This window comes from Excalfactoria chinensis, chromosome 2, assembly GCF_039878825.1.
Source record: "Excalfactoria chinensis isolate bCotChi1 chromosome 2, bCotChi1.hap2, whole genome shotgun sequence".
NCBI classification, from domain to species: Eukaryota; Metazoa; Chordata; class Aves; order Galliformes; family Phasianidae; genus Excalfactoria; species Excalfactoria chinensis.
In genome coordinates, this window is record NC_092826.1 from 32,028,444 (window position 1) to 32,045,994 (window position 17,551).

The 17,551-nt window shown below is 36.7% G+C and overlaps 1 protein-coding gene across 2 annotated transcripts in view; it reads right to left on the reverse strand.

Annotated features, from left to right (window-relative positions):
• Positions 1 to 17,551, reverse strand: part of PREX2 (phosphatidylinositol-3,4,5-trisphosphate dependent Rac exchange factor 2) — a 168,630-nt gene that overhangs the window by 39,694 nt on the left and 111,385 nt on the right. For both annotated transcript variants that reach the window (XM_072329302.1, XM_072329303.1), the window contains exons 30-34: positions 16,075 to 16,203; positions 10,286 to 10,327; positions 7,675 to 7,892; positions 4,248 to 4,350; positions 1,151 to 1,294 (exon numbers count right to left, since the gene is read on the reverse strand). In XM_072329302.1, the coding sequence (XP_072185403.1) occupies positions 1,151 to 1,294; positions 4,248 to 4,350; positions 7,675 to 7,892; positions 10,286 to 10,327; positions 16,075 to 16,203 (636 nt within the window). The remainder of the gene's footprint in view (positions 1 to 1,150; positions 1,295 to 4,247; positions 4,351 to 7,674; positions 7,893 to 10,285; positions 10,328 to 16,074; positions 16,204 to 17,551) is intronic.

The window sequence follows — 17,551 nt, forward strand, 5'->3', positions numbered from 1 at the left end:
TTTTGTTTCAGCTCATTACAAAGACACTATTATAAAGATTCAAAATATTTGGGGCCTCTGAAACAGCAAGGGGAAAATTTCTGCAAAATAAATTCTGCAGCACACTGAATCCTTGCCCCCCTTCTCTGAATCTAAGTGAACAGGTATTTCCAAGATTTCATCTGAATGAAGGCAATTTTCCATTCTCTTTCATGTGCTTTTTTGTCTGCTCTACTGAAATGTGTCTGACACTCATTGTTCTCCTTTCTCCATATGACTGAACTCAATCTATTAAAAGAAATCCACTGAAGTCTATTCTCTTTAGCTTATTTAAAAATCAGACTCCAGGGATCTTACTTAAGAAAAAATCATATTTTATATGTACAGTAAATTCTTCTATCTCTTCAGGTATCTTACTGTTCATTATTTCCTTTTAAATTCTTCTTACCAGAAACCAAACCCTCCATGAAATCCTCATTTGTGTATCTGACTTCTTCCTGTTCTACACAGACCCTGGAAGCCTTTCCAAGGTAATGCCAGCTCCTTCTGAAATGAAAAGGCAGCTCAAGGCAATCAGCACCTTGCATTTACCATTTCACTGAATCAAATTCCATGCTCCTGATGACTGCAATGACACTGCAGCTAATGCAGGCTGCCTGCAATTTATGAACAGCATGAGCATCAGTGCCTCCGTTCATCACTTCAGTAATGTCTGCAGTGTCATAAATACAAAAGCCTGAAAAGGTTATTTAAGTCTTCATAACATTTTAAATAGAGAGAATTTTCAGAGGATAATAATTTAGTCCTTGTATATGAAGTAATATGAAAAGCCTACTGTAACATTTGGAATGCAAAACACTGAACAGCAAGTTTCATGATCTACCATCCACTAACATCCACATAGAACGAAACAATATTGAAGAAAGAACATTCATGTTTGGTGTTGGAATAATATTAGAATTATAAGATTAGAAACTCATATTTACACATTTATTTTTCACCACAAATTTCAGCAGTTCTTAAATGCACATTTTAATTCTTTACATAAAAGATTTAAGCACAAGAACTATGCCCTTACAGTTACAAAAGATTTACGTTATGGTAAATAGGGTTTTAAAGAGACCTAAGTATTATTTGTAAGAGTTGGAAAAAAAGCAACAAATCAAGTTACCTTGTGAAAAAAGTACCGGGTGGATTTTAAATCCTCCTCCATTCTTCAGTCTTTGAGGAAGCTGTTCAAAATGGTAACTATCAAGGTAGAAGTAAACCTTCAAAGTTTGGCGGCTTCCTTCTGCTTGGTATGTGATTGGGACATCTGAAAATACAGTCAGTGTCAGTGCTTCATTGAAAACAATCACACATCCTTTTCCAGAAACTTTTGCACCCCCAATTCACATGGTAAGATCAAAATCACTACAGACAAAATGAGTATGCACAGTATTTTACATCAAACTTAATTCTGCTCTGGTCACTTTTGGCCCATCCATTTTCAGAAAGTAGAAAAACAGCATAAGTCCATCTTTGCTCTGCAGCCAAAGGCAGCAGAAATACTAAGCAAATACAGATGGCAGCAGTCTACATTGAATTCTCTGAAAATCGGATGAAATGTGTATGTACAGCACATGGTTTGAAACCACTAGAAGGATAGTTTGATTTGTTTGAGCCATATTTCATGCGCACAGTGAATAAATATTCACTATTTTTGGTAATAAAATACATTTTTATTGATCATATAGAATTGTAGTAGAAAAAAAAATCGTCATTGAAAGTTCCTTGTTTTCTGAAACCACAGTAAATTGTGGTTTTGATTGTGGTGGCAGCACTAAAGCTAAAAGGAAATACAGTTCGTTACACTCCTAGAGCACATGTACTTTGTGTTCCTCTGTATTTTAGTGCAGACACTTTAGTCAGAAGACACAGCAAAAGAAGGTTATCAGGAGTAATCAGCATCAATTCACCAAGGGGAAAATCGTGCTTGATCAATCTGGTAGCCTTCTGTGATATTATGACTGGCTGGGAAGATAAAAGGAGAGCAGTGGATGTTATCTACCCTGCCTTCAGCAAGGCTTTTAAACTGTCTCCTATAACATCCTCATAGGTAAGCTTATGAAGTGTAGGACAGATGAGCAGTCAGTGAAGTGAAGTGAGAACCAACTGACTGGTAGAGCCCAGAGGGTTGTGATCAGTCCAACTGTGGGCCTGCAGAGTCAGTGCTAGGTCTGGTCCTGTTTAACATATACATCAATGACCTAGATGGAGGGATAGAATGCACCTCAGCAAATTTGCCGAAGATAAAAAACTGCAAAGCATTGGGTGGAAAAGAATCTTATGAGGTTCAACAGTGCCAAGTGTAGAGTCCTACACCCAGGAAGGAATAACTGCATGCATCAGTACAGATTAGAGGCTGACCTGCTGGAAAGAAACTCTGTAGAGAAGGACCTAGGTGTTCTGGTAGACAACAGGTTGGTTGTGAGCCAGGAATTTGCCCTTGAGGCCAAGAAGGCCAATGGAATCCTGGGGTTCACTAAAAAGAGCGTAGCCAGCAGGTTGAGGGAGGTGATCCTGCCCCTCTACTCTGCCCTGGTCAGACCACATCTGAAGTACTCTGTCAAGTTCTGTGGTCCTCAATTCAAAAAGGACAGCTAATTTCTACCAAGAGACCAGTGGAGGGCCACAAAGTTGATGAGGGTCCTGGAGCATCTCCCTTCTGATGAAATACTGAAAGACCTGAGACTGCTTAGCATGCAGAAGAGACAACTGGGAGTTGTCTTATCAACACTTATAATTATCTAATGGGTGAGTGTCAAGTGGATGGGGTCATGCTATCTTCAGTGGAATGCAACAACACAACAAGGAGGAATGGGCACAAACTGGAACACAGGAAATTACATCTGAACAGGAAGAACTCCTTTTCTTTCAGGGGGACAGAAACACTGGAATAGACTTCCCAGAGTGGTTGCAAAGTCTCCTCTGGAGATACTGAAAACCAGCCTGGATGCTTTCCTGCGTGACCGATTGTAGGTAACCTGCTTCAGCAGAGGGTTTGGACTAGATCTCCTGAGGTACCTTATAACCCCTGCAATTCAGTAACTCTGTGAACAGTTTATGGTTAACTCCCCATCAGAAAGCCCTCTCAAAACACCAGTTCCATGTTGTTATCCAACTTGGCAAGGCTTTGTTTAAAAACAAACAAACATCAACAACAACAAAAAAACACAAAACAAACAAACAAACAAACAAAACACAAAAAAGCAACCACCAAAAAATCTCTAAGCAGGACCCTTACTTGACTTACAGAGAGGTAAAAATGGTCTTATGTTATCCAGCTCCTACCTGGCCACTAGAGTTGCAACTCATAGGTATGGGTGTATTTAGGAAATCATCAAAGCACAGGATCCTCTCACCAGTTTTGTGGAGGAGCTCTGTTTCTTCTGGTTTTGTATATTGCAGAAGATCTCTTATGTGTGGTCTCAATCCAGTAAGGGAAATGTTTCAGAAAAGTTTGAAGTTAGGCAGACATTCTTTCCTCCCTTCCCAGGGGAGTTTGTTTTTTTGTTGTGTTACTGTTTTTTTAACTCACTACATAAAATTCACTGTAGAAAAATCTCTACTTACTGGAAAAATAAAAAGTAGTGGCTGAAAATGAGTGAAGGGTATAATAAGAACAGCAGTCTCTGAAGACAGTTCCTTCCAACTAGTTGAGTGAGTATTGGAAGGAAGAGTCCAAGTATCTGACTGTCTCCATCATGTGGTCTCAGAGGAAGCTTCTTGTAAGATTTAAAGCTACTCTGACAGTATTTGTTGTCTCTTAAGGAACTCTTTCTTCTGAGATCCATCCACTTTGTCTATCAGAGGAGCTGAGTGACATTAAAATGAAATGCTTTTAATGCTTCTCCATCTTATCTTAATTGCATTTGTTTATTAAGGCCTTCAAGTTTCTTTTAAACACAACTCCTGAAAAACATTATTTTTTTTTTTATTATTTTTCCAGGGACTTTCCTTATGTGGTTATATGCTCCCAATGGAAACTTCAATTAAACAGATACTTCCTCCCTCCAGGTTACTGATATTACCATTTAATGATTCTCTGTCATGATTGATGCTAGCTGCATTTCAGGAATTCTTGGACTATTAGGAGGGCTAATTGTCTATAACTCCAAGTTATACAACAGTTTCTATGGGAGAGAATGCTCTAGAAGATAAAAATATTAGAAATACAGATAATATTTCTGAATAGCAATACCCAGATATTAATTATAATTACTCACTTGCAACTAGTGGTTCTGGCTCTGACTGCCTGAAGTAAAATGTAACTTTTTCCAAGTCAAAGAGTGCAACCAGTGTATCCTCCAGCATGGCTTGTTCATCAGCCTAAAAAGGCAAAAGAATGGTCAGTTTGGACAGATGCTTTCTCTACCAGAAATAGAATGAGAGCAACAGATAAGAATATAAAAAAGGCTACAGAATGTTGCACAACATTTTACTCAACATTTTACTGATGCAGTGTATGAAGTAATTAACTCCTAGATAATGTAAACATAGCTGCCTCTACTGGCATTTTCCCTTTCATTACTAGTCCATAATTAATAAAATATCACTATCATTTCACAATAGTAAATTAATAGGCAATTTACAGCTACCATTAGTCCTTATGGCATTTAATCAAACATTATTATAATTATTCTTCGTGTAAGACTTCAGCATCTTGTCCGTGATATGAAGCCCATCTTGTAAACCAGTACAGAGCAAATCTGACAAACAAATTCCACTTTTTTGGCAATTTGCTTTTAACATTGCCCTTACTTCAGTATGTCATTTATGAAAACTAGACAGCAGTTCGTTGTCTCCACTCTAGCAACCAATATTTGAACCAATAGCTCCAAATGAGTACAGCTCAGTGATCTGCACCTACACCTACAAAAACCTAGATGCAAATCAAGTAAAAAGGTGCATCGGTGTTGTGTTTTGCACAACACTGAAATATCCAGCCTCACTTACCAAAAAGCTTTAGGAAATAAATTACTAACTTCTCAGAACAGCTTGTTGTATCTTTAAAAATAGAAACAGTCACCTGCAAGTATGGCTACCTTGAGTTAAATATGCAGAACAATTATTGCAGGAATCAATAATCACTTAAAGTAACCCTCTCCTAGCACATTGAGCTCCAAGAGCTAAATATAAATCAGAGAAGTTAAATTAGATGCCTACAAGAACAGAAACTGTAGGAAGACAAAGAATAATCAACTAGCTGCCTGAAAAAAAACAACAAAAGCTTGCAGAATTGTAGAAAGAAAAAACATATATATATTTCCCCTTGTATTTATGAAAATGCATCTCTGCTCAAAATATTTTGTTTCTTGGTTCAATTTATGAAGTCACTGTGGAGAAAGCAATGTTTTATCAACATAATAGTCCAAAAAACACTCAGTGACTTGGGAAATCTCTGCACAACTGTTCAGTCTTTACTGAACTCTGGCCATAACAAGAGTAATTTCCTTCAAATACCATTGTTTAAAATAACATGGAACATTTGCAAGCAAAACAGTTTTGAGAAAGTATTGAAAATATTGCCTATAGATTTCCCTTAATTAAGAACAGTTATAACTGAAATTCAGAATTTCTATGCAAATGCTTACACAGAAGAGATTAAATGTAGGCTTGGGTTTTGTTTTTTTTCTAATTCAGCAATGGATATTGCTGGTATCACACTACACTTAAAGAGCTAAGGAGCATAACTTCATTACAAAAGAAGTTTCTACTTCTTCTTGAATGAAAAAACAGAAGCATTCAGGGATACAAAGACAAAAGCTATTTACTGAAGACACAACCAAGCACATGTTAAATCATAAGCATCAGATGAATTTACTCTTGTACACTGAGGACATAAGCACCAGGACAGTCTGGTGCTGAATGGTGCTAAGAAAGCATCCAAGAGTAGACATAAAAAGGAAATCCCCTGACCATGCTTTCTTCACATACTTCTCATGTACAGAACTGCCCTTCTGTTTTTTTCATAGGCAATGATACAGCTGTTTTTAAGCCAGAACAACTCATCCTAACACCCTGTCCCAAATAAGAATATGCATGTAGCTTGACTGCCTGCAAGAATGTTGCTTATACTAGCTCAGGTCAGTCCTCTTCATCAATACCACAGATTTCATGATTGTAATTTAGAAATATCTTTATTTTTATACAAGGGCTGCTCTGGCTATACTTTATTATTTTGTCCTACAACATCAAAGGTGGGATGTTGTTGGTAGTATGGCTGTAGAAACTGAACCTTCCCACCAATATCCCAATACATGTTGTTGCCATGTGACAGATGTGGCAGAGGGGCAGTCTGACAAAATGGCATCTGACATGGAAGTATGTAGGATGCAAAGGGATGGAACTGAATTCCTCCATACCCAGAAAAAGGCACCCACTGACATTCTTCCACATTTGCTGAACATTTATGTTATGCTTTGGTACCAGTGGACGTGAACACAGTGAAGAGGGATGGTGCGTTTCAGTAGTGGCAACAGCGGATCACCTCTGCTGGCACAGACTTTTTCAAGTGTGGCATGCAGGCTCTTGTTCATTGCTAGTGAAAATGCACAGCTAAGAAGGACAGGGATGAAAAGAGTGTTTTGTAGCTGAGAATTTGCTCTATCAAATAGTGTCACTGTGCTCTTGTATCTGTTACAGTGTCCATGGAAATAGACAGGAGGCATTACTTTTGGAGTAACCTAAGTAAAACTCCTCTGTTTTGAAAATTTATAGGCATATCTCATTAGCAACTTGATGCTGAGACAGAGAAGGAAAAATAACTTTTGATTACAAACATTGTTTGCCATTTTTGTGGACTTCTATGCAGTAAGATGTTGCAAATCTGAAACTGGTTTGTGAAGTTTGATCCCACATCCAATGTTGGTCAATTAATGAAATGTTGATGGTCACATTACTAACAGATCTTAAAACTTAACAGTAAGAATAAACACTAGCACAAGAAAATCACGTGACAACTACAAAAAAAAAAGCAGTTTATTTTATGGAGTTAAACAAGAGTTTGAGAAGATGGATACAGACAAGATTCTGCAAACTGCTTTAGAGTTCCTGAGGTTAGCAGGAACAAGTCTAGTGTGAGAGTTAGCTTAAACAGCTGAAGAAGCACTTTGTTTAGCTGGGGATTACAGAACTGTAAAGCTCTGTCCTTTTTAAAATTGTGTTGTAAGCCATGGCTCTTTGCCAAGCCTGTGAAGAAATAGCAGACTTTCAGTTATCCCAAGAGGCTAAGAGAATCTGCCCCGTGCCAGGGGCAACACAGACTAGCATATCCATTCAAAGGTATCCAAAAGAAGTATTTCATTTCTGCTGCATTGCTACTTATTGCAAGCTCAGATTCTGGTTATCACCTAATACTGCATTCACTGCTAAGGAACAGTGATGACAGCAGTGGGGAATCGTGGGTACATTCACTATCCGCTTAATTAAAACAAACGTAACACTGTCTTTATGAATAACATATTTCCCATATCACAAACAAACATTTCCCATATCTGCAATTATCTGAATCACAAGCTTCCCCAATAGCACCTAATTTAGTGACAAGCAAATCACAAAGGACACAGGGAAACACAGTTATAACAAAGAGTGCTTAAGTGCTTGGGGAACAAACATCGGCTGTTTGCAAGTACTTTCTGTGAGGGTTCTTACCAGATTAGGTGACAGCAGTGACTGGAAATGAAGGAGAACACCCGCACTAGCTATCTGTTCCAACCACCTTCTGCTGGCCTCCAGTGTCTCCATTTCATATTCTTTGTTGTTGTCAAACATCTGATTTAAGGCCACCATGAGCTGCTCCGAAAAAGCACAGACTGTGGCCACTAGACTCTGACAGAAGACCATGTCTCGCCTGAGTTGAATCTCACTGTCTGTAACGGATAAAAGACAAAAGAGGAAAAGCAAAGCAGAGATGGAGCAGAAGATTAATTAATAGGAAAGTAACTGGACTTTTTTTCTTTAAAATAACTTGTTTTTTAGTCCAAGATAATGACAACTTTACAGCCTAATGTTATTCAAACAAGTTGTACTTCATGACCAGTACTATCATCTTCCACTTCAGATTTCCACGTATTTCCATCAATTTCATGCACTTTAAAAGTTAGTAGGTGATGGATGTGAGTCACATCTCTTAGCTGCTGTGGGAGAGCCAGCAGGACACAAAAACATTTACTTGATACAGGAAAGTAAAAACAGGCAGAAACTCTTAACACAACTCTATCATCTCATCAACTTTATAGCATCCAGCTGTGTGGGGCAGGTGAAGCCTGTCTGCCATAATTAGCAGACAAGGGGTATAGAAGTAATGCTAGCAGGACACAATCATATGAATATGAAATCTGTAAAGGAAGCACAAAGCAGCATCATGTATCTAGGGAGCAGTAGAGATTTATGCAGTCAGGAAAGTCCGTCTAAGACAGGTCCCTAGGTAGAGGTCTACAGAATCCTTAGCAGCAGATTTAAAATAGGGTCTAGCTAATCTATCAATTTATTCTGGAGGGCACAGACATCAGGTTAGCTAGAGGTGAAAACAGTTAGAAAAAGAAACACGTTCTCAATAAAGCACAAAATCCTGTTGTTAAATATTCAGTACTTCCTCCTTATTCAAATTCCTCAAAATCTTTAAGTACTTTTATCATTCTAAGCTGCTAGGCAAACCTCAATCACAGAAGGTACAGATAGACTTCATGTTTCTCATAGGAAGAGAGGAAGATTGGATGACAGAGGTCTTTCCAAAGCCTAAGACCTTTCCCCACTATTTAGGTTCCTCTGACTCTAAGAGATTTACCTCTTCCAGATTTCTTCGGGGCTGGCAATTTATTTGCATAAGTCACAAAATCAATTTTGACCTTAAAAATACACTTTTCTTGGACTCCATGTATTTCTGAAAGTTATTCTGTCCCTTTTTCTACCTTTCAATTTTGATTATTAAAATATAACTCTATCATCTGTCTCTCAAGTTGTGCAGAATCCAGTGCAAACAGACTTTTCACCTTTAAAACCTCTACTCTCCTCCAGCTTCACAAATCCCACTGGCTTCTACATAATCTAAACCTTTCCAATGTCATCACAGTGCTTAGGGATTTGGGGCCAAAGCGCATTCTCTCACCTTGCCTCACTCAGTGTTATCACTATTTGTCTAACAGCAGCTGACTTTCAGGGCCTTCCTCCATACTGTCTCCTTCTGAAGCAGCCCTCTTGTTCCTCTGACACCTCATTTACAAATCTTATCTAATGCTACTTGAATATAGATTCTGCATACAAGAGCCCTTCGGGATTTTTATAAAAAAAAAAAAAAAAAAAAACAGATACAAAATAAATTACAGAATTTAGGAACTTCAGTAATCATGTAAATAGGAAAAACAGCTTATGGGGGGGGGGGGAGGAAATCAAGCTTGGGGGATTTTTCAGGTCACTTCTTATTTTAACTGAGCTAAAAAATATTTTAAACCTCTTATGCAATCTGGAAGAAATATGAAAAAGGAATATTATATTCTCCTTTATAAAATCAAACGTCATGAAATCATGAAATACTAACACATTCACATGATGCTGATGTTACAACCATCAGCTTTCTACACTGACTGCTTTTTAGTCACTTATGCACCTACAAATCACACACAGAATCTTCTGTTGTAAGTATTATTTTCTAAACACTAATTTAGTTCATGTATTTTTGCAGACAAATATACATACTCTGTGCACTTGAACCTGTATGAGTTGAAGTTACAGTAAATCACAGAATTCTGAGATCCCTTCCAGAAAGCAAGGATATTAAAACAAACAAAAAAAAAAAAAACAAAAAACAAAAAACAAACACAACTGAACAACTATTCTGCACTCCATTATGGTGTCTCAGGTACACAGTATGAGAATGACAGAAGGAAAGGCACAGTTTGTAATAGCAAGGCAAGTCTGGAAAGAGTTGGGAATGAAGTGGGGGAAAAAATGATGGTAAAAAGGGAAGAGCACAAAAGAAGGAAGATAGCAAAAGTACTTTGCACAAGCTTAGTAATTTGGCAGCTATTTCATCTATCAACTGTATAGGCAGAGAATATGTTCTGCTTAAACACTGGATGTTCAGTGTTTTTGACAGGATGATCTTGGGAATTGTATCCTTCAGGAATCTTTACTGTACACACAGGAGTAATACTGGTTACTATCAGGTTATCATATGTTATATTCTACCCCTTTCTCTATTCTGATAAAACAAACACACACATAAAAATAGTCAATGTCACTCCCCAAAAATCAGTAAAATTACCTGTATACTCAAGAAGTGCCAAGAGTATCCGTGCCTTCACCTCTTAAAAGAAAAAAAGAGAAAGGAAATATATTGAAATCATTACATTTAAAAGGATTTTCACCAACATAATTATGCATTTGAAGTTCTTCCATATAAAAGTAGCTTCTAGGTTCTCGTGTATGCCATCCTATCCTATACCTCCATAGCAGTATTAAGTTTCAATTTCACTAAGTTTACCTTTGACTTGATAAAACCAATAAGCATCAAAAGCACCGACAAAGAGAAAAAAAACACACAAAGAAGCAACTCCTGCCTTAGAGCACATATGTACCAGCTGGCCAATGAAAGTCCACATATGAAGAATTTCTGTCTTACGACTTTGAAAAACAAGACCTGTTTTCATTAACTCCCACACTACTCTGGTTTTCCCCCTTGCTCTCTGGTTACATACTTCAACATGAGGATAACTTGACATTTTCATCTATATCAAAGTATCCAGGAAAAATTAGAAACCACATTTTCACTTAATTCTCAGTCTTCAAGATTTGGTTTTGCTTGACGATTTATGAATCAAAAGGTACAAATTTAACAAACATCATACTGACAAAAACTTTTTATAGATTATTTATACTGTCCTAATGAAAGGAAAAAATCCAGTATATGGAAAGCAAAATAACCCTTTTCTTTCCCATTTTATTTTTGATTTGTCAAAGTTTTCATTTTGAAGGAAGTGATTCCTCCCATCTATCTGGTACCACAGTTACCATAACCTCAGAGAGTGTCAAACTTCCAACACATGGGTTTTTCTGCAGTAACTGCCTGAGGAACACGTCATTATTTCACATACTTTCTTTCACATCTTGCCAGTCTTTCTTTCACATGCCAATTTCCTATGCAGTTCTATTCCAAGAATAGGAATGCAAACAGTTGTTATGGGGTATACTTATATCTCAAGTGATGGAATTGACAGTATCAACAGCACAGTCTGGATTCTGTGTCTGACCATACCTATTCAAAGCTCGAATCTTCCCTAAAGGTGGCACTTAATATTTGGTGACTAAGCTTAAAAATACCAAAACCTTTCAAGCCTCATCTTCAGCCATACTGTACACGCACTAAGGAACTAACAATGCCTATGCTTCCAAAATGCCTGCCCACAGAATCTCAAATACAAGAATCAACATTAATGAATAGTCTTGAAAATTGCATGGTGAAAAATCTTTGCCTTTGCTTTCTGTCAAGTGAGAAATAATTATAGAAACTAATAACTTCAAATCACAGGCGGCTGAGGTGTTCTCCACTGAACATTTAGCTTAGTAACTGAAAATACAATACAGGAAAAAGTATTTTCTTTCTGAAGAATTTAGACACATTGAAGCTATTATTTGCTGCTTGTTTTATATGAGAGTTGTTAAATCCCCAAATTCAAAAGCATTTGAGGTATCTACAAATAATTTCTTCCTTACAGGAAAACTACAAGACACATCAACTTGCCTTTATCATTGCTAGAAGTCTTCTCCATTTCAAAATATACCCTCAAGCAAGAGAGTATTTTTAGATTATTTGTTTAAGTGGAGACTTACCTGGGGTTTAGAAGAGAACCTTGGATGTCTGTCAGTCATCTGTTTTTCAATAAATTCCAAATGCTACAGAAGTTTTCAGCCCTTCTTTCTATGTGGCATGTGGAAAAGAATAACTTTCCAGCAATTTCTCTTTAGATTGTGTGTTACACAATAAAAGATGCTTTCTACTTTCTTTTCCCCCATCAGGCTATTTTGGTATTTTGCTAGAAAATCTTTTGTCTCAAAGGCTAGATTTCAGTTTCATTTAGTTTCTCACATATTAAGATATTTTTGAAGTAACACACAGACTTGTACTTCATGTTTTGTTATTTCATTTGAAATATATTTTTATGATTTCAGTGACTACAAGGCTCCTTCACTCCATGTTAAAATATATGTGACCCTTCTCAAAAGAACAGTATTCCCTACTTAACCTTAAAATTAATTAGTTAGCAAAAAACTTGCACTTTCTCATCAGGCTGCCTAGAAATTAGACTTCCTCTAGAACATCACTTTTAAATATGCTATTTTTATTTAGCAGGGTGGAAAGAGGGAGAGCAAAGGGAAGCATTTACAAAAGCTTGAAAGTTCCCTTTCTTCTCATCCATCAGGCTGATTTTCCTGGTTCCTACTCTACTCATCCCTCATTTTGTTTTTCCTGTGCTCCGTGATTTCCATGTCACATATCTCATGTACTTTCAAAATCTCGTACCTATGTTATTTTCTCGCTATTCATCAGTGACTGAATTCCTGCTGAGACTACTGCTCACTCCTGCACAAATAAAAATGAAGTACTCCATCTTCCAAGATCTGCCTCAGCCAAGAATTTGTCTTCACCTTCTTTGGTATAACAATTTAGTAGGCCCAGTCACTCTAGGTGAGAACTTTCATTATTCCTTAAGTTACTTACCTGCAGATAAATCCTCCTAGAATCTGTATGCTATTTAATCACAAGACTCTTCAAGTCGAGCACCTTGATTAGCCTTCCAAGGGCCCACTTCTACTGCAACCATAGTAAACTCTCCTTCTCTAATTATATGATAGTACAGCTGACAAGAGAGAAAGCAATCCCCAAGAGTTTTAAAGTTACTCTGAAGAAAGGTTTACTTGTTTTTGTTTTTGTTTTGTTGGGGTTTTTTTGTTTTGTTTTTGTTTTTTGTCTTTTTTTGTGTGTGTGTTCCAGAACTAATAAAAAGAAAATTAACAGGTCAAAACAATCATTCCCTCATTCTCAAGGTATTCTTACATTTTCCCATTTCTTCATACATATTAAGCAAATTAAATGAGTCATTTAATACCTAGATCTTGGGACTCTTTTTCATAAGGATCCCATGTTTCCTTCTGCATTAATTTACTAATCGGTCTAATCTAATTCAACATGTTCTACAAGGCAACAGAAAAGTAAAAATATATATAACACAATAGTAGGTGACATATTTCTGAAAATAAAAATGAGTTGGTTACCAGTACGGGGATGTATTTATTGAATGCATACATCTTTGCTTTACTTTAATACTCATCAGTAGTGATTAAGCTCATTATTTACAACTATTTTTCCCCATGGTTTTCTATCTGTGATTTCCTCTGCTTACTTTCGCTAGAACCTGATATAAGAGACAAATACATCTTTTTGATTATTGAAATATCACCCTTTTCTTAGGAACAAACATGACAATACTTCAGACAGCTTTGAATATCCTAAGACTTTGTTCAACTTGCTCAAAAGAGGCTTAAGCCCAATCAAGCAGTCAAATAAGGCACATACTTTGTTTCTTCTGAGATAAGAGGGAAGAAGGAAAAAAAGGCAAATAAGAGAGGAAAAAAGAAAGTGAATTGTTGTACCATGTGTTAAGCTTCCAGCCAGAAACAGCTCAGAGCAGAAATCTTCTGAGTATCCTAAACCTATGTGAGCATGAAACATAATGGCAAAAGTAGAAAGAAGAAAAATGCAGATATGAGGGGGAAATTTAGCTGCTATAGCATTTTTAACCTTGCTTTCTGCTCATCTGATTTTAGTTAGATGAAGCCATTGGTTTTGTCTCACATTTAATTTATACAAGCCTAAACCTGTCTAAATGACAGCAGCCTCCAAAACTGCCTGAGGGCCACGTTTCTGCTCTGAATCTTTTCAGCACTGAATTAAATATACCTGTCCAGTCATGCCTTGTAAACTAAGCAATTATTCACTTCCACTCTCCTATTTCTCCTTCACACTATTTGTGCCAGGGAACCCACAGGAAACTTTTGCTTTCAGGTATCCTTCTCATTACTTGAAGGCCTTGGTCCCACAGATAGATCAAAATGATGATGAAGATTTGGATAACATTCCTCTAGATTCTCAGGACCGAGTATGAGTGCATAAGCAGGGGGAGGAATAAGAATTAACTTAGAAAAAACAACACAATACAGCAGAAAGCTTTGAAGATTATTAATGGTGAATGAACAGCTTCAGATGATAACTTATACATAAAACAACTTATTTAGTTAAAAAAGATGGCACAGAACTGGTGTTACAAATCTCTGACAAATGCCTAGGTGACATGGATGAAACGGAAGAGCCAAGAATATTTAAAATTGGCAGATAACTTCCAAGACACGGTGATGAGTAAAGATAAAGCAGATTGCATGCTGTCCTTGAACACCAGAAGAATAATGCCTTTTCATGTTCTGATCTCTGAGCCATGCTCCATTTACAAGCACAACAATTGCAATAAAGTTACCTACTATAAATTATTAACAGAGAAAATCTATTTTTCATCCTAGTTTCTGAAACACAAGAAAAATGTTCAGTACATTTCAAGACACTTTCCGATAAATGTCTCTATTACATTATAGTAGCATTTGAAAAAAAAGAAAATCCTGTATAATGGAGAGGTGGTGATTCATTTGGACCCTGCTGAACCCCTCCCCCTCCCCCCCATTCTGTACTAGGCTTAAAACCAAATTCATTTGAATAATCTCTGATCAATATTAAGGGTACAACACCAATGTTGAAATTGGTTATTAATGCTATTAACCAGCAAACAATGTATAAAAAAGATTGTCAGACTTCAGAAAATCTTTAGAAGCTGGGCAGTGAAAGACTGTTAAAGATATTTCCTTTACTCCCAAACTCTGAAAGAAACCACAATTAATATTTGATTATGCTCTGATAGAAACTAGAAACAGTTCAGAAAAAAAAAGTACCAAAATTACTTATTCATTTTTCACTCTGTGGCAACCATAATTAAATTAAAATAAGTATTCTTAGTATCAGACAGTCAGCCCATTGTAATTGACCCTATGAACAGGAGACATTCTTGTAGTTCTTCTTATAATTTTTTATCCCACAATCTGAAAATATGATTGTTTCTGATCTGAGAAAAAAAAGAAAAAATTGGATGAGGAGGAATTCGTTTTGGTGGGTTGGTTTCTGGAGGTTTATCTTAGTAAAACTTATCAGAAAGTTCTTTTCCAGTGATCCAACTTTTCACTGTTTCTTAATGGGGCACCATGGAAATTAGCCAAGAAAATGAAAGACAAATGATTTGTGCGTATGTTTAAAGTTAGACCTGACACAATTCTTTGTTCCCATATAGACTAGTAGTGCAAATAGTTCAATAAAGATCATTTGGCTCATTATTTGTGTTTCACTGTCAAACATTACAAGAAATAAAGGAAAAGCTACAGGTAAGATTTTTTGGTGAGATAATCCATGTTTCTTTGTTATGAAGCCAGGAGACTGTAGGAAACTACAGATCACATTGTCAGTTAGTGGCAAGGAAGAGCAGAGCACTAAATAACTATTAGACAGCGGTGGGAGGGTGGTAAAGGAAGAACAATAATGGTACCGGACATGATCAACTGAGCAAGTGATAATGATTCCAGAACAAAGACAGATATCAGGAAGAAACAGGCCAAAAGTTATTCTGCAGAGTCTTCATCTTTCCATTTAAGACGGGAAAAAAAAAAAAAAAAAAAAAAAAAAAGGATTATAATTTCAAGGAAAGCACCATCTGTCCCATGAAGATGACAAATCAGCCTAATTCCCTGTACTTATCTGAAAGCTCTCTTCCTTCCAGTATCCAGTATCAGTAGGGTAAGCATCAGACAACTGAGATGTACTCCACTAATCTTGTTAATATAAGCACAAAAAAAGTCCTCAACCTCAGATGTTTAAACAAGCAATTGTATCTTTCCCCTTCCCTTTTCCAGATATATATCATAAAGTGAGTGTTCATTTATGGCCATGCTCTTCCTACTGACCTTCAACAAATTTTCTGATACTCTGGGCAAGACTCCGGACACTGCTGGGAAGGTTCCAAGGGTCTTGCTTGATGTGAAGTCGTAGCCTCTTTGGACAGCTAAGCTTCGGTTCCATTTCCTGCTGGAACTCTATGCAAAAATAAAAACAATATTTTTCTCTGTATAAATCTCTTGACAAAATCACAGGAAGGCATTATTTCTTCCTAAATGCTTTCACAGCACATGAAGGGGTCTTCTTATTTAACTCTTGTTACAGTCAGACTGACAACTGTCTAACAGTTGACTAACAATTGTCTAAGCTCCCCACTTAGTCAAAGGAGAAAGAAAGCAGCAATCAAAAAAAAAGACTCCTGTGAACCAGGTACTTAAGACATAAAATGACTGTCTTCATGGAGCAAGAGAGAGCCTGGATCTTTAGGAGGCAAGTATAAGCAAAATTAATCCAATCAGAAAATTAAATTTTAATTAAGACAAAGTTACTTATTCTTCGACCTAGTCTCTTAAATCATACAAGTGTCCCTTGTACTGTTCCAGAAGTTCACGGATAACAAGAATAAAACATTCAGCTTGTCCATACCTTGTGACTAATTGAACATTTATTATATCACTGAAAGGTTAATGTTTTGTTAGTCTGTCACATGCTTAGGCTGAAGCACTGAGAAACTTAAGTAAGAACAAATGCACTAGGTTCACTCTCATAGTCTTGGTCCCAGAATTGGAAATGGAAAAAGAGAAGGTAAGTAAGAGGAAGATTTTATTTGACTTCCAAACAAACTCACTGAGTACTTGAGGTTCCAAAAGACCCAGTAATTGGTAATTATGTTCTGCTGACTTCAGTGGGAGTTTGGTGATATACAGAAGTCAGAGATCTGCTCTCTGGCCATTTACAATTAGCTTTCTTTGTGAAAAGACATATGGCAGGGCCAAACCAAACCTACAGCACAGTTATACACTGCAATGCAACATTCTGCCTCCCAATGAACTTTCTTTTTAGTTACTCTTTGCTAAAAAAAGTCCATAGTGTTTTTCATCATAATCTTATGGCTATCACCACTTGCCTACTAACACATTCAGGCTTAGCAATTATGTAAGAAGTATAAATGGTATAGATGTTATGGTGATTATAAATTTACATTTGCAAATTGTACGTCAACTTCATCAATAAAATTTGCACAAAAGTGCCTACAAAACAGATTAAAATAGATAAAAAACTGCTTCAAAAGTTGAGACAAGTAAATAATAAAGACACCTGCAAGACACAAAATCAACCTCTTACTTCAAAAAACTCCAATTTTATAGTCAGTTCAGAATCTACAATTTAAAGGTGAGCTTCCAAAACTGATGAAATATGTTGTGCAACAGAAGTGTTAGAAACAGGTTTTCCACTAAGTATGAATTTTCCAAAATCAATTATCAATGAATATGGCAAGAATAAGCAAAACTGTTTTTTAGCATCCTGCTCAAGGAGTACATAGCC